Raw genomic sequence first — 27,779 nt, 5'->3', positions numbered from 1 at the left:
CTACACAAACTCTCACCAGCTCCTTAATAACAGTGTATCAGACATTTATAGGATGGCACTCTTATTGCTTGTTTGTTTTTTTCCATTGCCTGAAGAACCAAGGAACTGAAAGCACCCAATACTTTCTAAAAAAATCTACAAAACCCCAACTGGTAAATGTCATTTTTTTTTTTACTTTTTAAACATTATTTTATTTGGTTATTTACGAACATTATTCATTGAAAAAAGTTATCATTATCTTTTCCTTCCCCAAACACCCTCCCACCACTTCTCCCATAGCCAGCACACAATTCCACTGGGTTTCACATGAGTTCTTGGTTCGAACCCATTTCTATGTTGTTGGTATTTGCATTAGAGTGTTCATTTAGAGTCTCTCCTCAGTCATATCCCCTCAACCCCTGTAGTCAAGCAGTTGCTTTTCATCAGTGTTTTTACTCCCACAGTTTATCCTCTGCTTGTAGATAGTGCTTTTTAGATCCCTGCAGATTGTTCAGGGACATTGCATTGTCCCTAGTGGAGGAGTCCATTACCTTCGATTATACCACAGTGTATCAGTCTCTGTACAATGTTTTCCTGGTTCTGCTCCTTTTGCTCTGCATCACTTCCTGGAGGTTGTTCCAGTCTCCATGGAATTCCTCCACTTTATTATTCCTTTTAGCACAATAGTATTCCATCACCAACATATACCATAATTTGTTCAGCCATTCCCCAATTGAAGGGCATCCTCTCATTTTCCAATTTTTGGCCACCACAAAGAGTGCAGCTATGAATATTCTTGTACATGTCTTTTTTCCTTATTATCTCTTTGGGGTACAGACCCAGCAGTGCTATGGCTGGATCAAAGGGTAGACAATCTTTTATCACCCTTTGGGCATAGTTCCAAATTGCCCTCCAGAATGGTTGGATCAGTTCACAACTCCACCAGCAATGAATTAATGTCCCTACTTTGTCACATCCCCTCCAGCATTCATTACTTTCCATTGCTGTCATGTTAACCAATCTGTTAGGTGTGAGATGATACCTCAGAGTTGTTTTGATTTGCATCTCTCTGATTATAAGAGATGTAGAGCACTTTTTCATGTGCTTATTAATAGTTTTGATTTCTTTGGATGAAAACTGCCTGTTCATGTCCCTTGCCCATTAATCAATTGGAGAATGGCTTGATTTTTTGTACAATTGATTTAGCTCTTTGTAAATTTGAGTAATTAAACCCTTGTCAGAGGTTTTTATGAAGATTGCTTCCCAATTTGTTGCTTCCCTTCTGATTTTAGTTACATCGGTTTTGTTTGTGCAAAAGCTTTTTAATTTGATGTAGTTGAAATTATTTATTTTACATTTTGTGACTCTTTCTATGTCTTGCTTGGTTTTAAAGTCTTTCCCTTCCCAAAGGTCTGACATGTATACTATTCTGTGTTTGCCTAATTTACTTATAGTTTCCTTCTTTATGCTCATGTCAGTCACACATTTTGAATTTATTTTGGTGTAGGGTATGAGGTGTTGATCTAATCCTAATCTCTCCCACACTGTCTTCCAGTTTTCCTAGCAGTTTTTATCAAATAGTGGATTTTTGACCCAAAAGCTGGGATCTTTGGGTTTACCATATACTGTCTTGCTGAAGTCTCTTTCCCCCAGTCTATTCCACTGATCCTCATTTCTGTCTCTTAGCCAGTACCAAATTGTTTTGATGACTGCTGCTTTGTAATATAGTTTGAGAACTGGGACTGTAAGGCCCCCTTCCTTTGTATTTTTTTTTCATTATTTCCCTGGATATCCTTGATCCTTTGTTATTCCAAATGAAGTTTGTTATGTTTTTTTTCTAAATCAGTAAAGAAATTTTTTGGAAGTTCTATGGGTATGGCACTAAATAGATAAATAAGTTTGGGTAGGATGGTCATTTTTATTATATTGGCTCGTCCTACCCATGAGCAGTTAATGTTTTTCCAATTGTTCAAGTCTAGTTTTAGATGTGTGGAGAGTGTTTTGTAGTTGTGTTCATATAGTTCCTGTGTTTGTCTTGGGAGATAGATTCCTAGGTATTTTATTTTGTCTAAGGTGATTTTGAATGGGATTTCTCATTCTAGTTTTCCTGCTGAAGTATGTTGGAGATGTATAGAAATGCTGATGACTTATGTGGGTTTATTTTGTATCCTGCAACTTTGCTAAATTTGTTGATTATTTCAATTAGCTTTTTGGTTGAATCTCTAGGATTCTTTAAGTATACCATCATGTCATCTGCAAAGAGCGATAGCTTAGTCTCCTCCTTGCCTATTTTGATGCCTTCAATTTATTTTTCTTCTCTAATTGCTACTGCTGGTGTTTCTACTACAATGTCAAATATTAGAGGTGATAATTGTTTCACTCCTGATCTTATTGGGAATGCATTTACTTTATCCCCATTGAGAAGGTATTGGCTGATGGTTTTAGATATATACTATTTATTATTTTTAGGAATGACCCTCCTATTCCTATACTTTCTAGTGTTTTCAATATGAATGGATGTTGTATTTTATCAAAGGCTTTTTCTTCATCTATTGAAATAATCATGTGATTTTTCTTGGTTTGCTTGTTGATATGGTCGATTATGTGGATGGTTTTCCTAATATTGAACCAGCCCTGCATCCCCAGTATAAATCCTACTTGATCATGGTGGATGTCCCTTCTGATCACTTTCTGGAGTCTTTTTGCTAGTATCCTATTTAAGATTTTTGCATCTATATTCATTAGGGAGATTGGTTTATAATTTTCTTTCTATGTTTTTGATCTGCCTGGTTTTGGAATCAGTACCATGTTTGTGTCATAAAAGGAGTTTGGTAGAATTCCCTCTTTGCTTATTATGTCAAATAGTTTGTATAGTTTTGGGGTTAACTGTTCTCTGAATGTTTGACAGAATTCACTTGTGAATCCGTCGGGCCCTGGGGATTTTTTCTTAGGGAGTTCTTTGATGGCCTGTTGGATTTCATTTTCTTATATGGGATTATTTAAGAATTCTATTTCTTCTTCTGTTAGTCTAGGCAGTTTGTATTTTTGTATATATTCATCCATATCACCTAGATTGCTGTGTTTATTGCCATATAATTGGGCAAAGTAATTTTTAATGATTGCTTTGATTTCCTCTTCATTGGAGGTGATGTCCCCCTTTTCATCTTTGATGCTGTTAATTTGCTTTTCTTCTTTCCTTTTTTTAATTAGATTGATCAGTACTTTGTCTATTTTGTTTGTTTTTTTCAAAGTACCAGTTTCTAGTCTTATTTATTAAATCAATAGTTCTATCACTTTCGATTTTATTAATTTCTCACTTAATTTTTAGGATTTCTAGTTTGGTTTTCTGCTGGGGGTTTTTAATTTGATCATTTTTGAGTTTTTTTATTTGCATTTCCAATTGATTGATTTCCGGTCTCCCTAGTTTGTTAATATATGCACTCAGGGATATGAATTTACCTCTGATTACTGCTTTGGCTGCATCCCAAAAGATTTGAAAGGATGTCTCACCGTTGTCATTTTCCTTGATGAAATTATTAATTGTTTCTGTGATTTCTTATCTAACTAAACAATTTTGGAGTATCATATTGTTTAATTTCCAATTAATTTTTGATTTGGTTTTCCACGTACCGTTACTGATCATTACTATTTCTGCTTTTCTGCATTTGTACGCCATGTTTCTGTGACCTAGTGTATGGTCAATCTTTGTGAATGTGCCATGTGGTGCTGAAGAGAATGTGTATTCCTTTTTGTCCCTATTTAGTTTTCTCCATATGTCTATTAACTCTAATTTTTCTAAGATTTCATTCACTTCTTTTACCTCTTATTTATTTTTTGATTTGATTTATCTAAATTTGATAATGATTGGTTCAAATCTCCCACTGATATTGTTTTACTGTCTATTTCTTCCTTCAAATCTCCTAGTTTCTCCATTAGAAATTTGGGTGCTATATTATTTGGTGCAAACATGTTGATTAGTGATATTTCCTTATTATCTAAAGTCCTTTTTAACAAAATATAATTACCTTCCCTATCCCTTTTAATCAGGTCTAATTTTGCTTTGGCTTTATCAGATATCATGATTGCAACTCCTGCCTTCTTTCTATCAGTTGAGGCCCAGAAGGTCTTACTCCTTCCTTTAATTCTGACCTTGTGTGTCTCTACCCACCTCATGTGTGTTTCTTCAAGACAACATAAGGTCGGATTTTGGATTCTAACCCATTCTGTGATTCTTCTATGTTTTATGGGTGAATTCAACCCATTCACGTTCAAAGTTATGATTGTGACTTGTGAATTCTCTGGCATTTTGATATCCTTCCCTAATTCTAAACTTTCTTCTTTAGCTCTAACCTTTTAATCCAGTGATTTACTTTAAATCAGTCCCCCTTGTTCCCTCCCTTGATATGTTTCCCTTTCTAGCCCCTCCCATTTTTTACTCCTCCTACCCCCTATCCTTCCCTCTCCTTTTGTTTCCCCCACCCTCTTGGTTTTCCCTTCTCCCTACCCTAGTGGGGTAACATAGAATTCAAGATCCAAATGGATCTGGATGTTCTTCCCTCTCAGTGTTGATTTCCCTGAAAGTAAGGTTTAAGAAAAAAACTCTCTTCCTCTCCTTCTTATAAGAGTTTTCTTCCCCTCCCCTTCCTGTGTGAATCTTTGTGTGAGAACGATTATTGTATTTGGTCTTTCTTTTCCCCGTATTTACACATTACATTTTCCATATATTAATATATAGAGATTGATATAAATGTAGTCCTTATAGAAGAGAGTTTGAGTTAAAGAAAAAGATAACATTTTTCTCCTTTTCCCTTTCCTTCATATTTACCTTTTCAGGTATTCCATGCTCTTTGTTTTTCAATATCGAGTTTTCCACAGAGCTCTGGTCTTTTCTTTGCAAAAAGTTGGAAATCTTCTATTTTGTTGAATGCCCATACTTTCCCTTGGAAGTATATAGTCAGTTTTGCTGGATAGCTGATTCTTGGTTGAAGACCCAGCTCTCTTGCCTTTCTGAAAATCATGTTCCATGCCTTACGATCATTCAGAGTGGAACTTGCAAGGTCTTGTGTGACCCTGATTGGCATTCCTTTATATCTAAATTGTCTTTTTCTGGCTTCTTGTAGAAATTTTTCTTTTGCTTGAAAGCTTTGGAATTTGGCAATTACATTCCTGGGAGTTGTCTTTTGGGGATTTAGTGTAGAGGGTGTTCTGTGAGCTCTTTCAGTAGCTGTATTGCCTCCTTGTTCTAGAATCTCTGGGCAATTTTCTTTGTTTATATCTTGTATTATGATGTCAAGTTTGCTGTTTATTTCTGGCTTTTCTGGAAGTCCAATTATTCTTAAATTATCTCTTCTTCCTCTATTTTCCAAGTCTGTCACCTTGTCAGTGAGATATTTTATGTTCTCTTCTAATTTCTTGATCTCTTGGCTTTGCTTTATTGATTCTTGTTGTTTTACCTGCTCGTTGTCTTCCAATTGCCTAATTCTGACCTTTAAAGCCTGGTTTTCCTTTTCAGTTTGGTCAATCCGGTTTTGTAGTTGCGTAAAATTCTTTTGCATTAATTCCCACTTTTCCTGCCAGAAGGCTTCCATCTTTTTGATCATTTTCTTTTCAAATTCTTCAAAATTTTGTGGAGAGTTTCCTTTTCCTTTGGAAGGTTTTGGCGCATTTGTTTGTGTTTCCTCTTCTATCTCCTCTGTATTTTGTATTTTTGCTCCATAAAATGGGTCCAAAGTTGCCCCCTTCTTGTTTTTCTTATTGTTTTGAGACTTTTTTGCTTCTGTGCTGTTTGCCATCTCTATCTGAGTTAGGGGGGCTGGCTCTTCTGTTATCTGTCTGGTGTTCAGTGGCTTTAGCCCAGGCAAATTGTCTGTCTTCCCCAGGAAGCCTGGAATTACTGGTGTTTCGGTGTTACTACCCTCTTCAGTTCCCTCCCGATGCTTCTCTCTTGCCGTACTTCTATGCTCTGCGCCTGGCTTGACACTCTCAGGTGTATTTCAATGTCTTTGCTGGCCAGAGGTGCCTGTACTCTGAGGGGGAGAGGGCGTGGCTTCCTGGAGCTCTGAGGGCTGGTGATAGGATTAACCTCAGACTGAGTATGCCCTGAGTCAGGGACCTTTGGTGAGACTCAGATGGAAGGATCTGGTCAGGGGGCTACAGGCTCCCCCAGTCTCTCTCTGTTTCCCTGCTGTCTGGGTGCCCCCGCGACTGGCTCAGGTTGTTTTCAGGGTGCGGCCTTTAGAATAGCCAGCTCCCAGAGGCCCTTTTTGCCTGCCCTGAGGTTCCTGCTGCTGCCTCGGATTCAGTGCTCTGGGTTGGGGGGGATGGGTCCTGGGATCTTCCTTTTGCCTACCCCTTAGAACCGAGTGATCTCGGATTCTGACTTTTGGGAGGCTGTACCTTTTGATCCATGTCCAGGAGGAGTGTTCCTGGGGTCTATTCTGTTTTTTGTTTTCAATTTCAGTGTCCTAGGAGCATTCAATTTGAGATCGGTAAGGAAGGGTTTCTGGAGCTCTGAACTTTAGCTTTCTCTAAGCTGCCATCTTGACTGGAAGTCATCAATATCATTGTTTTATGGCTAATATTTATGTTGTAGATTTTGATTCAGCTTAATATCAGATATTTTTATTCTTGTGTTACCAATCTCTGCTATGAGTAATGAGATAAAATGCTTTAATTAACACACTATTTTGTGGAAGAACAGGTGTTTACATGAGAGGATTAATGATGAGGGGAATAATTACTAGACTTCCCTCTGCCATGCCAGCTGAAAATACAATCTCCTGCTTTCCTCATTTGATCCACAAAAAGAAGGGTTGGGAGAGAATGGTCCCAGATCTAAAATACCTACTGCAATCGACTCTGGCCAATTTAATTCCTATTTGCATTAACATAAATAAATTTGATCCATAGCAGGGCTTCTCCATAGGATGTCACTGTGGTTCATTACTTTATCCTCATCACCCAAAGTGTATGATGGTCTTGGTGGATTCGTGTGCTATATAGACCCAAGCAAATGTACTGAGTATCCACCCAAAGGCATGGTACTCCTGAATTCTCAAAAACACTCTGTTTTCTTCAAAGCCTAACTCAAATGCTTAGCTCTCATTCAAAATTGTCTACAATATTCCATCCCTCAATAGTTAATATTCTCTCCCACCTTGGTTTTTCTCACATTATATACCTTTTTGTGGGGCAACTAGGTAGCTTAGTGGATTGAGTACTAGTCCTGGAGTTAAGAAGAATTAATTTACAATCTGGCTTTAAATGCTTAATGTATGACCCTGGGTAAGTCACTTCACCCTGTTTGCCTCAGTTTTCTAATCTGTAAAATGAACTGGAGATGGAAATGACAAACCACTCCAGTATCTCTGACAAGAAATTCCTAAAGAGAGTCATAAAGGATCCTCTACAACTGAAAATAGCTTAACAATAGTAGCACCAATAAAAGGGTCTTTTTATTAATATATCAGATTATCTGAGTATAATATAATCTTTTTGAGAGCAGGTAATTAACATATTTTATGACTTTTTCTCTGGGGCCCCAACTAGTACATTATCATTTATTTTTTTTAAGAGCAGATCTCTAATTTCACTAGAATAGGGAACTCCCAGCAAGAAAACTTCCTCTACACCTCCAGGTAAGTACTTTCTTTATAACTTAAAGTGTTAGAGCATTGGGACACTGAGAAATCAACTAACATATCAGAGTAACAAAGTAATTGTCTCAGAGGCAGGACCTGGTTCATCATTTTTCTGAGGGCAGCTCTCTATCTTCTATCATCCTGCCTTACACATATAATTAACATAATATAATTAATATATTCTAAGATAATGACATTATATATAATTTACATATTCACATAGCAATAATAATATAGTGAATATTTTTTTTTTGCCTTGAGTTGAATCAAGGTCCCTTCCAGGTCTAAGAGCTATGACTCAGTAATTTCTGTTTTGGGTCAAGCCAAGAGGGAAACAGGATCTGGAACAGGTATTAAATAGCTTTTCTAATATGACGAACATGAAAAGTAGGACAGAACCTGCCTCTGCTGTCCTCAAGGGGAAAGTCATGCTCTGTGACCAAGCATGGGCTACCAGCTGGGGCTCCTGACATATCTATGACACAGAAGTTTACCAGCTTATCTTAGCACTCTGAACAGAGCAGAAAGTTGAGTTGTACAAAGGCTAGTAGAAAATACTCTTTCTTCTGACAGAAGTGTCTGATTCAGGATCTATTTTAAATGTTGCAATCTGATCCTACAATTCTGTAATTCCTTGTATAATGAAATGGTAAGAATTATCTTACAATCATTTGGCCATCATTTACAACTATGAAATTAAGTGTCCCCTGGGTTTTTCCAATTTAAAGGGGGTTAAATTGCTCATTTGCATGTTAATTAGCATTCACTTTAAAGAATAGCAAGTGTAAGTCTTTTGCGGCTAACATTTAATGACAAATTTAGCTTATCTAGCCATTAAATTTAAAGGAATCTCCACATTATTTCCTAGAGATTTCTTAAGTACTAATGATTAAAGGAATCTCATTATTCTAAACAACATGCACTCTCCAAAGATGAATACTGCTAATTTGTCTTCTTTGCTTACCAGGATCAGAAAGTAAGAATGCCTTCATAGGGCACCTGGTGTAGTGGTTTTTAATGAAGCCCACTAGACTTCATAGACTCCTGGCATTAAAATAAAGAATTGTGCAGGTTGACATTTAAAATTGGAATTTGTTGCCTTAAGACATAAGCCTATGTTCACTGGCATTTGATAATTCAGTTTCAGTTCCTGAAACATGGCTATATTACATGCAATTATTTCATGAGAAAGCAAAGAAAATCATCATCTAACACCATTCAGCTAATAAGTTCTAGATCAAAATATTCAAAAAAGTAGTTACCCATATGAGAAAACTATCCAAGATTATGTCAACCAGGGAAGAGAAAAAGAATGGTAAATTTTCTTATCATACATGCTTTGGAAAGAATAAAGGCTTTTGCTTAAACATAGCCATCATTTGCCTTTTCCATAAGCAGAAATAGAATCTGATTTCAAAACTGCTTTTATTTAAAATTATATTTACTATAATTTCATAAATAGTGCTACAGTTAAGGATCATTTAAAGGGTGAACAGAGAGACAAACAAATAAACAATGGGCTTAAGCAAGTGGCTCTATATCAAAAGAATTACTCAGAAAAAGTGATATAAAAGGATGTAATCAAATTCACTGTCATGTATGACTGAAAAAGATGATGAGGCAGTATGTCACAAGAGAGAGGGATAATGAATGAACAGCCTTCCCATTTCCTTGCTCTCCTATTGATGGAGGAGAATCGATGATGGCCTCGAGCACATTGGATGGAGCCCTGTGGAGAACATATGGGCCATTATGGAGAAGAGCACACTATGTTTAAGTATGGTTGGAATGAAATTTGTTAGCACAGAAGGGAATATTCGCACTGATGAGACCACATATCCACTGGAGTATTGGGGTAGGGAAGGGAATCAATATTTATATGGTATCTACTAATGTGTCAAGCACTAGTCTAAGAGGTTCTTACTATCTCATTTGATTCTCACAGCAGCCCTGTGAGGTGGGTCCTGTTATTAGCCTTACTTTATAAATGAGGAAACTGAGGCAAACAGAGGTCAAGTAACTCATCCAGGGTCACGTAACTAATAAGTGTCTGAGGTCAGATTTGCACTCAGTCTTCCTGATTTTATGCTTAGTGTTCTATCTACTGCACCATCTAAATGCCTCATAGTATGGGGGTATTTCATATAGAGTGTTTATGTTTAGGGTATTTAAGATCATGGAAAGGCTCTACCCTCAGTTCTGATAAAAAAAAAAAGTCAGAAATTGTCCAGCATTGGAAAAGCTTTATCTTTGCAAATATGCTATGTATACTATTGGCAACACATAGGAAACCAGATGACAACAGCTGCTAGTATTATTTGATCTCACATTTACATGTCATTTAAAAATACTTAGCAAAGTGACTGAAATATTATAGGTGTTATACAAATAAATGTTAGCTATTATTATTATTACTAACTGGCTTTCAACTTTTTTTTTGTATGATCAACTATATATATCCCAATAAATTATGTCTACATGTTATGTATATCTGAAGCATGCATTTGTTAATATACAACTCATGATAGTGCAAAAAATCCAACTTGATATCAGAAAAAACCTTCCTAATAATGGATGTCCAAGGGTGGGATGTGCTGCCTTGGGAGGTTAGTCAGTCAACAGAGATTTATTAAGCATCTATCCACAAATTTTGAAATGTTATTTATGAAAAAAGACATCTAAAGCCCAGCTGATTGTCTACTTGCTTCAATTACTGTATGAATAAAGCAGTTTTGTACTATTAGAAATGTCTTAGCAATTGTATGCAAAGTGGAACGACGTCTAGGAATGGATGCAGAGTGAGAGGAGCAGAACCAGGAGAACATTGTACACAGAGACTGATATGCTGTGGTACAAGTGAATGTACTAATAGCAGCAATGCAATGATCCAGGACAATTCTGAGGGATTTATGAGAAAGATGCTATCCATATCGAGAGAAAAAACTGTGGGAGCAGAAACACAGAAGAAAAACAACTGATTGATCACATGGGTTGATGGGGATATGACTGGGGATGTAGATTCTAAGGAGTCACCCTAGTGCTAGTATTAATAATAAGGAAATGGGTCTTGATCAATGACACATATAAAACCCAGTGGAATTACTCATTGGCTATGGGAGGCAAGTATGAGGAGGGGAAGGAAAGAACATGAATCATGTAACCATGGGAAAATATTCTGAATTAATTAAAATTTTTCAATTAAAAAATAAAGTAAAAAAAAAGAAATGTCTTAGAGCTAGTTGCAGTAGGATTGGTCTATGCATAGAGTATGTGACTATATGATTATAGGTATTTGCATATATCTTTGTAATAACTGTCCCATCAAGGGTTAATGTCTAATCATTGATCTAATGCTCAGGGTCAAAAACACAGGAAAATCTCCTCCCTTGAAAAGCAAACCGTTTAACAATTGATCAAACCAGTGATTCCAGAGACAATTGGGAAATCAATTGGGAAACTCTGAGGTGGATGTTTTCTCACAGGCTTCTCCTATTAAACCTTAGACAATTGATCATTAGCTAACGATTGGACATTAGCTGGAGCACAGGCTTCCATCCTTCATTTTCACAAAGAACACTACCAGTGCTTATGTTCACAGGCTAGTAAACAAGAACATCACCAACAGTGTTTTTCCTCCCTGGCCATGTAGGAACACAGTGATTTGATTTACATCCACAAACTATAGAGGGCTATGAAAAGAGAAAGAATTTATATGGTTTCCCACAGCTACCACAAAAGTAGCATGGATGACAGTAATTTTTATGCTAGCTATCACTGTGCCATCAAGAATGACAATGGATGTATGAGAGATCAGAAAGGGTCTGTTGCTGAAGAGACCATAAACTCTGTTTCCTGACCAAATGCTGCATACTCAACCCTTTCTCCAATATATGCCATTAGTCACCAGGGATCCAGATCAGAGAGAGGATGAATCAACATCTACTGAAATTTTCACTACTAGAATAACCATAAGTTTATGTCTTTTCTTAGAGTGGAACATTCTAATCTATACTTACATTTTCCAACTCTCATAAACCTTGTTTGCCCTCTTTATGTGGGTGAATGGATGTAGTTGAAACAGAGCCATTATGCTTTCTGGATAAACAAGTTATAGAAAGTTATTCATACCTGAGATCATGTTAGCCAAAGGAACATGGTGAGACTATTCTTAAGGTTATTGATAAAATAGATATTTATTGAATAGCAGTTTTGCCGCCAAGTCTAGGGGAGTTGACAATTCCTTCAAGGACGCCATTGCTTTCCCCAGTGTCTCATCATGGCGGGTCCTTCCTCTTGTAGTGGAGAGAAGGGTGAAAGAAGGCCATGGCAAATTCACCCTGTGTGGTTATAAAGAGAAACCAATTCAGTTTCCCTTTTTATATGTCAAATCAATATTTCTTCAGCTTACTATGTGCCAAGTGATGTATTAATGGTTGGGAATAGAAATACAAGCAGAAAGTAAGTCATTCCCTGCCCTAGAGGGATTTCTATTCTAATAGGGAATGTTGTCACATAAAAGAAAACTAAAGGAAGGGGAGATATTCAGGTAGCACATGCTAAAGGAAATCCAAAGAGTCAAGAATGGAGCCAGGAGAGGAATGAAGACTTGGTTGGACAGGACATTTGGTGTATAATCCCTATGCCATTTCTTGAGGCAACATCACCAAAAGAATGTATTTAGAGAGTGGGTGGTAGCTAATTAAATGGTAATTCTATTGTTCAGTTTATAAAGCTTCTGTCTTGTCTGCCCTCCTTGAGGTGAGAAATAAGGGAAGGAAAGCAACTGACTTATTTTAACTTTTTTTCCCATGCTAGACATCATAATTTACAAGGTTTTGAATACAATATGATCTTGGTGTTTTAACACATCCATAGGAAGTGAAGCATAGTGGTTAAGGGAAAGGGTTTTGAACCAAACAGACCCATGTTTGAAAAAGCCAAGTAGCTCAGTGGCTAGAGCTCCAGGTCTGGAGAAGGGAGGTCTTTGGTTCAAACATGACCTCAGCCACTTTCAAGGATGTGTGACCTGCCTGGGAAAGTCACTTAACCTCAATTACCAACACTTTAATAATTTTTTGCTTTGGAACTCATACTTAGTATTGATTCTAAGACAGAAGGTAAGTATTAAAAAAAAAGATAGCATCCTAATTTCAAATCTAGCCCTCATATGTTATTAGATGTACAATGCTGGCAAATTCCTTAATCTCTTTGTGCCTCCATTTCCCCATCCATGAGAAAAACAAAGTTGAACTTGATGGCTTCTAAGATTCCTTTCATCTCTAACTCCCTGATCTTATGAATTCTCGCATTTATCAAAAGAAGTGGGTTTTTTTAATTCCATATTTTTCAGTTATCTTTTCTTTCCTCACTAGAGTGAGACTTGTTTCTTATTTAGAAAGTACTTTGAAAGGTGAAAAGTACTATATAAATTTTTGTTATCATCAGTTGACAATTCCACTTCCTCACAAAGAAATCAAAATATATATACACTTTAATAGCACAAAAATTATATATATATACATATATATATATATGAGTGTTACTGGAGTTAAAGAGTAACATAGTCTAGAAAGAATAACTTGATATACATTGAAATCAAAGAAAGAAAAATCTTAATTCTAAACTCAGGAAAATATGCTAGGGGAAGATGCTTGTGGTGCTTTTCTTATAGATTTATTAAAAAAAAAGAAGTGGAATCAAACAATCCGAAAGGCAAAGCTTTCAATCATTCCCAAATAGGTAGCATTCTATAAATAAGGAGCCAAAATATAATCTAAGATTTATCCATGAGAAGAATTGAAATTAATAGATAGGAGGGGGTAAGAAAGGTATATATCTGTAAAAGGGATGTATACTGTAAAAGCTAGTGATACTGAAATATATATGTCTAGACACAAACACATATATTTTGGTATTGCTAGCTCCTAGTCATTCTCCTTTAAAAATGTCTCATATATGCACACATTCATGTAATAAACACAATTCATATATGCATTCACTTGCTCTAAGACTTCTCCCTTTTATGCATATGTATGTATATATATATATGTATATATATATATATAATGTGTGTATGTATGGGAATATGTATATATGTATACATATTTTTATGCAATCAATAAAAGTTAGAAGCTCAGTGCATGACAAAAAAGCAGGAAAGCCTGGGAAAAAGAAGCATAAAGAGGCAAGTTGAGAATGAAGACAGAAAAATCAACAAGGTCAAATATATTGGAACCATCTTTGGCATGCTACAAAAGTATAAAAATGTTTAACCTGGTTAATGCTATAGGTTCTCTTGAAAAGTTAAGTCATTCAAATTTTGATTTAATTGAATAATTAGTTTAAAATTTAATAAATTTGATTTGGCAAACATTTCTTAAGCCCCTAAACTTTGGGTCAGCTGTGCCAGATGCCAAGGGGGAGATTTATAAAAGAATTTCAGGATGTTGAAGTATGATTACTATTAATAAAAAGCATTTATCTCAGTCCAAAGACCAGGGGAGGTAGTGACCTTCCAGGGGTTACCAAGTGATCTTGTAATTGAATTCTCTGAAGGAACTTGGGATCAAGGATCAGAGATCCAGAGATAAAACAGGAATCAATGTATTCAATGTATTTATTTTACATGTGAGGAAAATGGGAATAAGAGAATTTAAATTTCTTTCATGGAGCCACACAGTTGGTAAATATTAGAGGTGAGATTAGAACTCAGATCTTCCTGCCTCCTAATCAAGCACTCTCTCTATACTGTGCCATAAAATGTTCATTTTATAATACCAAAAGATCAAGGTACTATTTACCTTTTAAAATAACCTTTCTTTTTTTCCCATACATTGGCACTGAAAAATAATCTTAGGAGGGTTAATTTATCTAAGGAATAAATCCTTAAAAGAGGGAATTCAGAGTACTTTATTTCTTTTTCCTCATTATAGAATAAAATATAAGATAAAACATTTTTTTTAATTTAACAATGTTTTCTTGAATAAGGACAATTGATGAAAAGAAGGGGAAAAAGAGATGACATGGTGTGTCTCAGCAATGGCAATTTAAGTAAGTTTGTCATCAAGATACAGCTACTAATAGAAATGGACAAAACAAAGGAGAACCCATTATTTGCTTTAAAGCTATTCTGTCAAGTACCTTTCAGAAGACTGAAAGCTTATCTTCTTGAAATCCAGTTGGATAAAACGATCATAGGGAAGGACAGAGTACAGAAATTTAAAAACTCCAGCAAGAAATTATTTTCTGCTATTACTCCCTCCCTCCTCACCCAGGGTTGTATCACCTAGTAAGAAAGGCATGGCAACAGAGTGAGAAGAAAGCAGATGAACCTGTAGGAAGTTAAGAAAAAATGAATCTAAGTTCAGAAAAGTAAATAGAGATATACCCAATATAAAGTGAAGAACACAAGTCAAAAACAGAACCTAAAATACGTCAATTTACAGGGGAAAGAAAAGGTAAATAAAGTGGGGATTATGACTACACTATAGCCAACAGATTTCATTCAGGAAACAATGATCAAACTAGAAACACTGTTAATAGCGAATTGATTTTTTTTTTCTTTATTCTCAGAGGTAGGTCCAGAAGATTGATGCCAGAAGCATGCCCACATTGCTTTCTGTCTCAAATTCTTTCCCAAATTTTCATCTGTCCACAACTTGCTCATCCTTCAAACTCAAACTCAATTTCCATCTTTTCCATGATGGCTTCCCATGTTACCTCTGCCAACAGTTACCTCTTTTCTATAAACCAAGGTCACCCATTAACTGTCTTACTTGGCAGCAAAATATAAACTGCCTTGTTTTTTTCTAGTTTGCTATTTGCTTCTTAAATTTCTAACAAACTCTTCAACCATTTTTATCACCAAAGTGTATCCTTAAAGGGGTCAGGCAATGTCCATGACTTTTAATATTTGGATTGTGTTCATACTGTCATTGTAATCATAATACACTAATCAATATCTTATTTGTCATAGAGATTTTCCCAGATCCTTATACCCTATCATAGATGTTCAAAAATTAAGTGTTAAGGACTCAGATCATAGAAGTAGGATTCAAAAATCACTATTCTTAAACAGAGGTAGGAGGGATGATACCATTGCTACATTGCAAAGGACTGATATAATATTCTGCTCAGGCACTGCGGAACTGTAGCAAAACCAAAGTCTGTATGGTATAAGAAAACTGGTATACAGATTAAAACAATGTAGAATGGAATAAAAAAAAAGAGGTCATAGGTAAGGGCTTTGTTTTTTAACATCTTTAGGATGCAAGAAAAGAGAATATATCCAAAACATTATATAAAGAGGTCAGGGGGATAACTAGCTAATATTAGATTGTGTTTTCCAGAGAAAATTGAAATAATAAATGTGATGAATAAAATAATAAATAAAAGAGAGGGAAATGGATTACAAAAAGAAGAAATCTAATAAAATACTAAGATAGTTATCTAATCTAAGAAATTATATTAAATTAAATTCCTATGTTCCTAGAAAAAATATCAGGGAAAATATTACAAAAAGAAACTAAACTATGTGTCTTTGTAAAAGAAGGAATTGTTCTGGGCATGAGCAGATATAATAGATCTTATTATAAATGTCTACCACTGTATTTGGTGGTTTCTCAGTTTTACCTTTGTGTCAGACAAAGATAAAGATCCAGGAATCAGAAGAAAGAGAACAAAATTAACAAATTCAAATTGATTTGGAATAGATGCAGGTTTATGGACTCACGGCCAAGCAACAGCAGTAGATTTTTGTTCCTTCTGCTTCCATCTAATAGTATTCATTCTTGGTCTTTATCTAGTATAAGACTAAATGGAAGAAATGTTGACAACTAATATTGTGATTCATTCATTTATTAATCAATAATTATGTTCTGAGTGTCTACCATATCAAAGGCAGTATGCTAAGAAAAATACCCTACAACTTCTAGGTATCCAGACTATCTTATCTGTCTGTGGAAAGGTAAAAAAAGCTTTGAATTCACAACCAGGACACTTGCATTAGAATTCTAGCTCTGACACTTAGTAGCTCTGTGACACTGAACAAATTATTTCATATTCCAAAGTTTCTATTTCCATATCTTCAAATGGTACATCCAATATTTACACTATCTACCCCAGGACTACTAAAATAGATTTTTGTATAATCCTTTAAATACTTTATTAAAATAAGTTTTTGCTATTGTTATCTGTCATTTCATTACTGTGACAAGCTACTGTCCCAGAGATCATTCTGGTTGAGCTTATTTGTTATTCAACAATTGGTTTTAAAATGAGCAAATGAAGTTCAGATAGTTGCCTGTATTTACTAGAAAAAAAAAGGAAACTTTACAACCCTTCCTTCTTTTCTTCCTTCCTTCCTTCAATCTTTCCTTCCTTCTATTTTTTCTTCCTTCCTTCCTTCGTTCATTCCATTGGTATTTCGAGTACTTACATGTTGTTCCTTATGTTGCTTAGAGCTTTCCAGTAACAGAATGGGTTAGGCTCTCAATTGATAAGGTGTCCATTGTTAGGAGTATTCAAGCAGAAACTGGATGATGTAGAGGGAATTCCAACATCAAGTGAGTGTTTGGATTTTATATCCTCAAGGATCACCATTAGAGCCAAGATTCCTTTAATTGTTTTTCAATGAGCCCAATAATAAGTCAACCCATTCTATCAGTGTGGACCATTTGACAGCCAGTAAAACTTCTGGGTGAGGGCAATGACTTTGAAAGGATGAATAGTCAAATTAAAGGAAGCATTTTTACATTCCTGAGGATAGTGTCTTAAACATGTTGAATGAATAAAATTAAGAATCACAAGACTAGCTAAAGACACTTCCTTTAAGTAACACCATCCTAGACTTAGATACAGGACTACATATGCGCTCATAGTTTTTTTTTTCCTTTCCTTCTTTCCTTTTTTCCTTTCCAGCTTTAACCTTCCATCTTAGAATCATTACTATGCATTAGTTCTAATTCAGAAGAGCAGTAAGGGCTAGGTAATGGGGGTTAAATAACTTACACAGGATCACACAGCCAGGAGTATCTGAGGTCACAGTTGAACCCAGGATCTCCCATCTCCAAAACTGGCTCTCAATCCATAGAGTCACCTAGCTGCTCCCTGATCTTATACTTTCTAGGATGATGCTTTCTATCCTCACACTCCTAGAAGGCTTATGTACACAAGGACCAAATGAATCGCCCAAATTGAGGTATCCCAAGGTACTGTTGGAGAACAGGACAGGTTCTATCCCTTCTTTTTCTTTAGCGTTGTAATCTTTACTGAAGGCAGAAAGAGGCACAACCACCATCTGCCATTACTATTATTTTAAATAGAAATCCACAGGCGAGATAGTCCAGCCTAATAGGACGACCTCTTTTCCTACACTCCGATTCAAATGATGAACCAGACATTAACTTGGGAAGACAGAGCTATACATAGTCATGTCTTGAACCAGAGCAGATAAAAATTTCCAACAAAAACCATGAACTGAATCTAACCTATCCTCTGTTTATCCCTGTTTGGGGTCTGAATTCCTTCTCTAGAGAGGAGATGGCTGTCCTTGAAGTTCAGGACATTGAAATAGTAACCCCTGGGTGCTAAATCCTTGGGAGTAGACCAGCACGGGGAGGGTACAGTCACAGGTTTTAAGAATGGACCAGTTTGAATTCTGAGAGATTTCAGACACTGAAATGAACTTCTTGAGGGTGAAAACAAATCCTTTTGAGAAACAAATGAAGGTTATAGGGATTAGCTTTAGATGAGGAGAATCCAAAAGTGAATGGGTTTATACTAAATAAACAGGGTGCTACAGCGGTTGTTTCTCTAATTTAAGATGAACCAGGCTTTATATGAGGTAGAGAGGGACTCCTACCACTCTTGAGTAGAGTAATGATTTGTTTGAGCATTATATGGACTTATAGCTATAGAGGAAGGAATTTATGACTTGTAGGTAGACTCATGAGGAATTGGTTTTTATTGTTATGTTAATTGTGTTAATAGTTACCCAAGCATCTTTATCCAGGTGGTTCCTTTTAATTTGTGGACAAATTCAGGTTTCCTTAGTAAGAGAGTACCCCATTGACAGGCGAGTTAATTTGATTATGAGCTCATACTAGCAGCTAAATAATCAACCGATTATTTGGAAAGCATGTGCAATTTGTAGAGGTATCAACAAAAATTAGGCTTTATCTTTCTCTTTTCCTTGTGAAACTTCATAACCTAAGTTCATAGGCACATATAATTCAAGAAAATCAATTTTAGGATGAAATGACTAAATATATCAACTGGTTAAAGTGAAAACTATAACTCCCACAAATGAAAATGGTTTCTATGTATCTTTTCCATAATTATAATAAAATCTATTTAAAAAGCCTTTCAAGTAAAATCCTCAGAGCCTTTGTGTTTAACATAATTTTTGAACCCATTTCTGACACTTCAATTAAAAAAAAAAACACTTAGTAAGTGCCTGCTATGTGTGAGGCATGTGCTAAGCACTGACAAAAAGAGTCAAAAGTCAGTCCCTGGCTTCAAGGAGTTTGCAGTCTTATGGAGGAGATAACAAACAAACAAAAGTATTGTACTGGATAGAGAGGAAATAACCAACTGAGGGAAGGCACTAGAATTAAAAGGAGCTGGGGAAGACTTCCACTAGAAGATGGGATTTTAGTTGGGATTGAAAGAAAGCCAGGAGTTTAGTAATTACAGTAGAGGAGGGAAAACATTCCATGTATGTGGGACAGCCAGAGATGCTCAAAGACAAGTGACGGAGAATCCTTTTCTTGGAACAGTCAAGAGGCCAGTATCATTGGATTTAAGAGTATGTATTGGGAGCAGAGGATGGAAGATGTGAGTAGACGGAAAATGCAGAAGGGTTTAGGTAATACAGGGCTTTGAATGTCAAACACAACATTTTGAATTTGCTCCTAGATATAATAGGGAGCCCTGGCAGTTCATGGAATAGGGAGAGAGGTAACATGATCCCACCTGTGTTTTTAGGAAAATCACTTTAATGGCTCAATGGAGGGTAGATTGCAGTTGGGAGAGACCTTGAGTCAGGCTTACCCACCACCAGTGATTGGAGTAATCAAGATATGATTTGATAAAGGTCTACACTGGAGAGGTGACAATGTCAGAGGAGAGAAGGGAGTAAATTCAAGAAAATAATAGTTATGCTACCTGCCTCACACAGTTCTAAGGATAGCACTTTGCAAACTTTAGCACACTGTAGAAACATGTGCTAGTGCTATTAATCAAAGCTGAACTGAATACACAGACTAGATGAGCATATAATATCTATCTCATGATTTATCTTCGAGAAGGTTTTTTTTTTCCATAGGTTCAAGGACATCCCATTATTTTGATAGAATCTACTAGCAGGAATCCTCTGAATTCTCCAGGCTTCCAAACTAAATTGTATCCTAATTCTTTCCATATCTCAGAAAGAGATAGAAATGTCTTACTGAACAATCCCTGAACCCTCTCTAGTTTAGGAGTAGGTAAAATCATGGAGGAAGAAAGGGAAATGAATTATAGTTATTTCAGTACTGATTCGTCCATTTCTAGCTTTTCCCTTCACATGATAAAGGGGAAAGGCCAAGACTGGAATTATTCAGTTTATCGATATCTCAGTACTGGGAATGCCAGCAATTAACTGTTGAGGTTGGGTACTTCAAATGGATTTCACCTTTTTTAAATTGCAGTCACTCTTGTTTTGAGTTCAAGGCAGGACTAGGAACTCTTCCTCTACCCTGAACATGCATGAGCCACCCCCCCCCCTTTTCCCTTCTTGCTCAGGCACTGATAAATCAATATTACCCGTGGTTCGGTGAAGGTCTGCCAAGCTTTTACCACAAAGCTCCACACAGAATCTCCATTATGCTGTTTTAGGTTGCCTAGACTAAAATTTCTTTCCTTATCCACTATTCCAGATTTTCTCAACTCCGCTGTGTTCTTATCCTGCTCTGCCCTACTCTTCTATTTAGTCTTCCAAAATCCTCATTCTATTATTAATTCATTGCATTAGATATGAACTCCCAACCCTTCACCAGATATTACATTAGATGACACTGTTAAAATCATTAACTTATTTTAAATTTAGGACTATTATAATGACCCTTTAGACTCATAAAATTTCATCTTCTGCCATTTTGGGAGTGTATTTTAGATGAAAAATGAGGAGTATGATCACTATTGCTCTGAGCTCTCAGGGAAATTCCTAATTTTGTCACAGGTTAGACCATATGAATTAATATTTATCTCCAAATAGCCTCTGCCTCTTTGTTTTCTGTTATAGGGAATGTTTGGGTAGGAAACATCAGATTATATTCAAAGTCCATGAAGAGGTACCAGGAGGAGAGGTTGAAGAAAGTATAGCCTTTTGGTTAACTTCCATCAGTCCCCTAGTATGTCAGTCCAGGTTTTCTGTCTGATATAACCATAAGATTTATGAAGACACTGCTCACTCAATAGCTCCCTTCTCTTGCTTCCATCAGTCTTACCTATTTTTTTCTCACTTTTCTGGCTGACTAGAGGCTACCTGTTCTTTCTGACTCAACTCTGGAAGTCCTTCCTTCTTCTCTTGGAGAAAATCTCTGATTCTTAGATAGTAGTATTTTATTTTATACAAATTCCTCAGGCTATGACCAAGATCTTCCTCTGGATACTTTGGACTGATTGAAGGAATTATACTGATCTTGTTTATTCATTTCTGATGGACTGATTCAATCAAATAGTATTCTTATTGTGAGAATTTATTTTGCGTATATTCTTTTAATTTCTTTGTCCTTAGGAATCTCAAGGTATGTCTTCCTTCTTAACAGAATGTAGTTAATAGATATAAGGAGGAGAAAGTTCCTTTTGTGGCCTAAGTGACCTATCCACCTGTGAATATGGGGTGGGGTAGACAGATTGATGGACCACCTCTTAATTAGCAATCACCAGTTAAAGGTGTCTTTGGATGTTCTGGCGAGGGGCTGAGTAATGCGTTCCTAAAATATACCTATTAGACTGCCTATCCTAGCTCAAGTCATCCCTGGTTGTGAGAGAGCCATGGGGTCCTATATCGCTTTACTGGTTATGATACTGGCCTAACCAACAGACCTGAAATAATCAACAAACTTATATTCTTACCCCAAAATCAGTCTCTTAATATAATTTAAATCATAACATTTCCTAACAAAGCTGGCTATTTTTGAGAGGTGTGAGATGATCAATGGAATTCTACCAAATAATATGTCTATATCTTATGTTTTAATTATATACACATATTTTCTCTCTTGCTAGGCTGTAAGTGCTTTGAGAACAAGGGCTGTGTGTTTGATTACCTCTGTTTTAATGAATAGGACTAAAGTCTTATTCTACCTCTCTTGAAATTTTAAACTTCTTTTGTACAGTCTTAATGAGGAGTTAAGCAAGTATCATCTGGTACCAAAAGAATGATCCTATTTTAAAAATTCTGTAAGTCAACATGACATTTGATTAGAAAAACTAGACACAATAAAAAATTTTAAAACAAACACATATAATGATTTTTTTCAGTTTTTCCCATAAAGAAAAAGTTAGCCAGCTTTGCTTGAGGCCTGAACCAGTGAGTGAAAAATGACAGTTTCAGCTTACCTGCTTATGGGCATGGTCATAAGAATTAATGTGATTATCAAACTCCTGATGTTTGTGGTACTGCTTGTCACACAACTCACAGTAAAAGTTGGCTTTGACATCTTCCAGAGCCTTAGCTGTGGCCTTCTCCTTTTCAGCATCATCCTGAAAAAGACAAAGTTTCTGGTTAGGGTTCTCATTAACTAGCTTTACACAACCCAGATCTCAGATTAATTAGCTGAATGGCTTAACTTTGCTCTAATAAGAATTTGTTGAACATCCTACCCAAACTTATTTATCTATTTAGTAGTGCCATACCCATTGAATATCCAAAAAATTTCTTTACTGATTTAGAAAAAAACCATAACAAAATTCATTTGGAAGAATAAAGGATCAAGGATATCCAGGGAAATAATGAAAAAAATACAAAGGAAGGAGGACTTGCGGTCCCAGATCTCAAACTATATTACAAAGCAGCAGTCATCAAAACAATTTGGTACTGGCTAAGAGACAGAAAGGAGGATCAATGGAATAGACTTGGGGCAAGTGACCTCAGCAAGACAGTATATGATAAAGCCAAAGATCCCAGCTTTGGGGACAAAAATCCAGTATTCGATAAAAACTGCTGGGAAAATTGGAAGACAGTGTGGGAGAGATTAGGTTTGGATCAACACCTCACACCCTACACCAAAATTAATTCAAAACTGGTGAATGAATTGAACATAAAGAAGGAAACTATAAGTAAATTAGGCAAACACAGAATAGTATATATGTAAGACCTTTGGGAAGGGAAAGACTTTAAAACCAAGCAAGACATAGAAAGAGTCACAAAATGTAAAATAAATAATTTTGCCTACATCAAATTAAAAAGTTTTTGCACAAACAAAACCGATGTAACTAAAATCAGAAGGAAAGCAACACATTGGGAAGCAATCTTCATAAAAACCTCTGACAAGGGTTTAATTACTCAAATTTACAAAGAGCTAAATCAATTGTATAAAAAATCAAGCCATTCTCCAATTGATAAATGGGCAAGGGACATGGATAGGCAGTTTTCAGATAAAGAAATCAAAACTATTAATAAGCACATGAAAAAGTGTTCTAAAACTCTTATAATCAGAGAGATGCAAATCAAAACAACTCTGAGGTACCACCTTACATCTAGCAGATTGGCTAACATGACAGCAGAGGAAAGTAATGAATGCTGGAGGGGATGTGGCAAAGTAGGGACATTAATTCATTGCTGGTAGAGTTGTGAATTGATCCAACCATTCTGGAGGGCAATTTGGAACTATGCCCAAAGGGTGATAAAAGACTGTCTGCCCTTTGACCCAGCCATAGCACTGCTGGGTTTGTACCCCAAAGAGATAATAAGGAAAAAGACTTGTACAAGAATATTCATAGCTGCGCTCTTTGTCATGGCCAAAAATTGGAAAATGAGGGGCTGCCCATCAATTGGGGAATGGCTGAACAAATTGTGGTATATGTTGGTGATGGAATACTATTGTGCTAAAAGGAATAATAAAGTGGAGGAATTCCATGGAGACTGGAATAACCTCCAGGAAGTGATGCAGAATGAGAGGAGCAGAACCAGGAAAAAATTGTACACAGAGACTGATACACTGTGGTACAATCAAATGTAATGGACTTCTCCATTAAAGGCAATGCAATGTCCCTGAACAATCTGTAGGTATCTAGGAGAAAAACAATATCCACAAGCAGAGGACAAATTGTGGGAGTAAAAACACTGAGGAAAAGCAACTGCTTCACTACAGGGGTTGAGGGGACATGTCTGAGGAGAGACTCTAAATGAACACTCTAATGCAAGTACCAACAACATGGAAATGGGTTTGAATCAAGAACACATGTGATACCCAGTGGAATCATGAGTCAGCTATGGGAGAGGTGTGTGGGGGGAGGAAAAGAAAATGATCTGTGTCTCTGATGAATAATGTTTGGAAATGATCAAATAAAAATAAATAAATAAATAAAAATAAGAATTTGTATAATGGTGAGAATCAATGAACTCTTGAAATCCCATTCTGGGTTCATTGTTCTAGAAACCTAGGACAAAGGGAAAGTAAATCAGATCATCACTTTGAAACACTGCTTGTATGAGTCTCCATTCTCCTCTGACCCTGCTCTACTGTAGCCCAGGTCCTCATCATCTCACACATGAAATATCACAGTAACTGATTAGTTAATCTACCTGCCTTGGAGTCTCTTCCCCATTCCAGTCCATTCTCTCCTTAGCTCTCAAATTGATATTCCTAAAGCAGAGATTAAACACAGATGTCTTATCATTAAACAAATTTCAGTAGATTCCTTTCACCTCCAAGATTAAATAGAATATTCTTTTTTAATCACTAAAATTCCTTCACAACTTGTTCCCCTTCTAGGTTTCCAGTCTTTTTATACCTTATCCCTTACTGTTATTCTGAGTGACACTGGCCTTTTCCTGTTTTTTTTTTTCCTCAATGGATGTTCTATCTTCTGACTCTACATTTTCACTAGCTGTCATCCATCTGCTTCTTGGCTTCCTTCAATTCTCAGATAAAATCCCACCTTCTGCAAAATGCATTTCCTATTCTTCTTTAATTTAAGTATTGTTCCTCTGAGGTTATTTCCATTTTATCCTGTATATGTCTTATTTACACATAGTTGTTTGAAGGTAATTTGGATGGGTAGTTAGGTGGCAAGTGGAAAGAATTCCAGACCAGGAGTTAGGAAGACTCATCTTCTTTCTGACCTCAGATACTTATTACCTGGAGCAAGTCACTTAACCATGTTTCCCTCAGTAGCCTCATCTATAAAATGATCTGGAGAAGGAAGTGGCAAATCACTCCAGGATCCTTGCCAAGAAAACCCCAAATGGGTCATGAAGAATTGGACATGATATTATAAAAGTTGACACTAAAAGGCATTGATAAAAAAGGATGCATATTTCAAGTTTATAAGATAGTCAGGACAAGGAAATATCTTCTCATGTGTCTCTCTGCTTTTCTATCTGTCTCATTCTGAATCTATGGTTTTATCATTGTTGGAGAACTCTCAATGCGGAACTTCATGAGTGAATATTGACAACTCACCTAAAATTTATTGTCTTGGTGAATGGTCTCAGCTACCAAGAGGTTATTGTAAATAATTTGCCCATAATCATATGATCATGTGTTGGAAGTAGGACTTGAACTTGTCTTCCTGATTCCAAGAATGTCTGTCCTAAGCAAATTAAAAGAATATTTCTTCTTTGGACAAATGTCCTTTCTGAGATTCAATTTAGAATAGAATATCCAATATCATAAGACTAGTGAGAGTGAAAGAGAAATCTTAACATTCTCTATTTCCAAGTAAAATATAAACCTCTCACCTTTTTCCCACATATAGAATGGAAGCTGTTTGAGGGCAGGATGCCCTATCATACACTGGAAATTCCTTTTGCTTATGGGTTGGCCTAAATGTTCTTTTTAACCCTCAAATTTATTTCATTTTTGTCACTATTTCCAATACTTAGAACAGTGCCTTGACCATAATATTGTGAAAAGGGAATTAATATTCCCCTTTTTTGTTTTGTTTTGTTTTACTTTAATCAATCAGGAACTTGGAATTTCCCTTCCTTTTAACTTAGTCAGTGAGGAACTTGAAAATTCTTTATCATAGATAGAAAGTCCATACCCTCAGAGATAGGAAACTGATCCCATAGGCAGTGCCCCCATGTGCAGTGCCAGACAAATTAAGAAACTATGATTGGTTCCTGAGGTGTGACATGGGAAAACCAATGAGTGGAAAAAATATTTATAAGATGACACCCAGCATGAAGTGGGACATTCTGATTTGCACTCACGCTTTGGAGGCACTCAGAATTGGACAAGGACACTAACTGAAGGAGCTCTCTCTTGTGCTGGTGGACCCTGCCAAAGGGACTCTCAAACTTTCCTGTATTGGTGACTAGACCTGAAGGGAGACACTTACTCTAGGGACTCTTGCTAAAGAGACTCCTGTACTTTTCTGACTGGAGATTGAGCTTTTTGTCTGGTGGTGACCTGGGTTTCATTGGAGCAGACTCTAGGGCAGTAGGTTAGGCAATTCTCTACCTTATTCCTACATTTCCCTCATTTTTATATCCCTATTTCAATTAAACTAAATTGTTAAAGCTGCTAACAGTCTCATAATTTTAAATATAATTATTACAATTGGTGACCACCCTTTTTAATTCTTATAGTATAATTATAATAAAATTTTGAATATATCAGTTGATTTGAAAAATAAAAAGAAAGCCATAAAGTAATGTTTGACCAATATGAGAGATTTTTATTTTAATATGTATTTTTCCTATGTTGTTAATGACCCACTGATTGTTTTCTTTCTAGTCATCTTAGATAATTTTTCTTGCTAATTACTAGAGATACATTTTTAATAGTTTATATTAATATAAATAGAACATTTTAAAATTAAAATAAAACTTGTTCATCATTCTCTATGACTCATAAAATGCTTGAAAATTCATTATTCAACTAGTCTAATAGTTTTAAAATAATATTTCCTTTTAAATATTTTATTGTAGAAGTTACATTTCATTATTGCAATCTTATGTGAATTCTTTAGTCATTGTATTTGACAATATTTGGGAGAATAGGGCTAGAAAAAATATACTTTTCTACTGAGGGGATTTATTATGTATAGAATATATATTTGGAAACAAAAGGATCCTTTGAGGACATCATTGCAACTTCATCATTTTATAGATGTAGAAACTGAGGCTCTAAGTAACACTGTCAAGGTCATACAAGATCACATATATATGAGTCAGGATTTGTTCTTCTTACCCACTCTCATGTGTGAGCAAACAAATCATGCCAAAAATCTAAATGTTAATTATTGAGTAGAAGAACTATGGGATCTTGGACTGAATCATTCACTTTTTCCTTCAAAGTATCAAGTCATTAAACATAGCATTTCTGACAGCCTTTGATGCTAGAAGTAGAAATATCAGGTTTCAGTTTGGGTTGTCCCAACAACTCATTGAATGACCTTGGGGAAGTCCCTTTGCAGTGCTGGTTTCCAGTCTCCTCATTAATGAAACAAGGCCAATGTTATCCAATCCATCCCTTCACTCACAGGAAAAGTAAGAGGAGCAATCACATTATTCCAAACAATTATGAAATCTATGAAACCTCTGGGCCCCTTGGAGACTTCAGAAATCCGACACAGAGGTATCATTTCCAGAGATACTGAATATGTGCTCAGATTATGAAACTGAAGTAGCTAGAAATCAATTTCTGTACTTCATATCTCTTTGATGGTAATACCAGCTCAGAGCTTTGAGGATTGAATTCATATTCCTTATATGAAAGTCCAAATTTGACCTCTCACTCTTATGTTCAAGGGACTACTTCAAGAATTCTTGCATTATCTAACGTGGTCTATTATCCTGGCTTTCCACTAAAACTACTTGATCTTACACACCCACAAACATACACACACAGAGATTTGGAACTAGAACCAATTTTCTCTTATTCTGAGGAGGCACTAGCTCAAGAAGGCTGAGGAAGCCCAGCTCTGAAAATCCATGCAACAGTG

The 27,779-nt window shown here is 36.0% G+C and overlaps 1 protein-coding gene across 1 annotated transcript in view; it reads right to left on the bottom strand.

Moving 5' to 3' along the window:
- ZNF804B (zinc finger protein 804B) overlaps window positions 1-27,779 on the bottom strand; it is a 233,724-nt gene that overhangs the window by 59,132 nt on the left and 146,813 nt on the right. The window contains exon 2 of the mRNA XM_056800669.1: window positions 22,224-22,367. Within this exon, the coding sequence (XP_056656647.1) occupies window positions 22,224-22,367 (144 nt within the window). The remainder of the gene's footprint in view (window positions 1-22,223; window positions 22,368-27,779) is intronic.

This window comes from Monodelphis domestica, chromosome 5 (assembly GCF_027887165.1).
Source record: "Monodelphis domestica isolate mMonDom1 chromosome 5, mMonDom1.pri, whole genome shotgun sequence".
In the NCBI taxonomy this organism is placed as follows: domain Eukaryota; kingdom Metazoa; phylum Chordata; class Mammalia; order Didelphimorphia; family Didelphidae; genus Monodelphis; species Monodelphis domestica.
The sequence above is the reverse complement of the archived record's forward strand: the minus strand, read 5'-3'. Positions and strand labels throughout refer to the sequence as shown.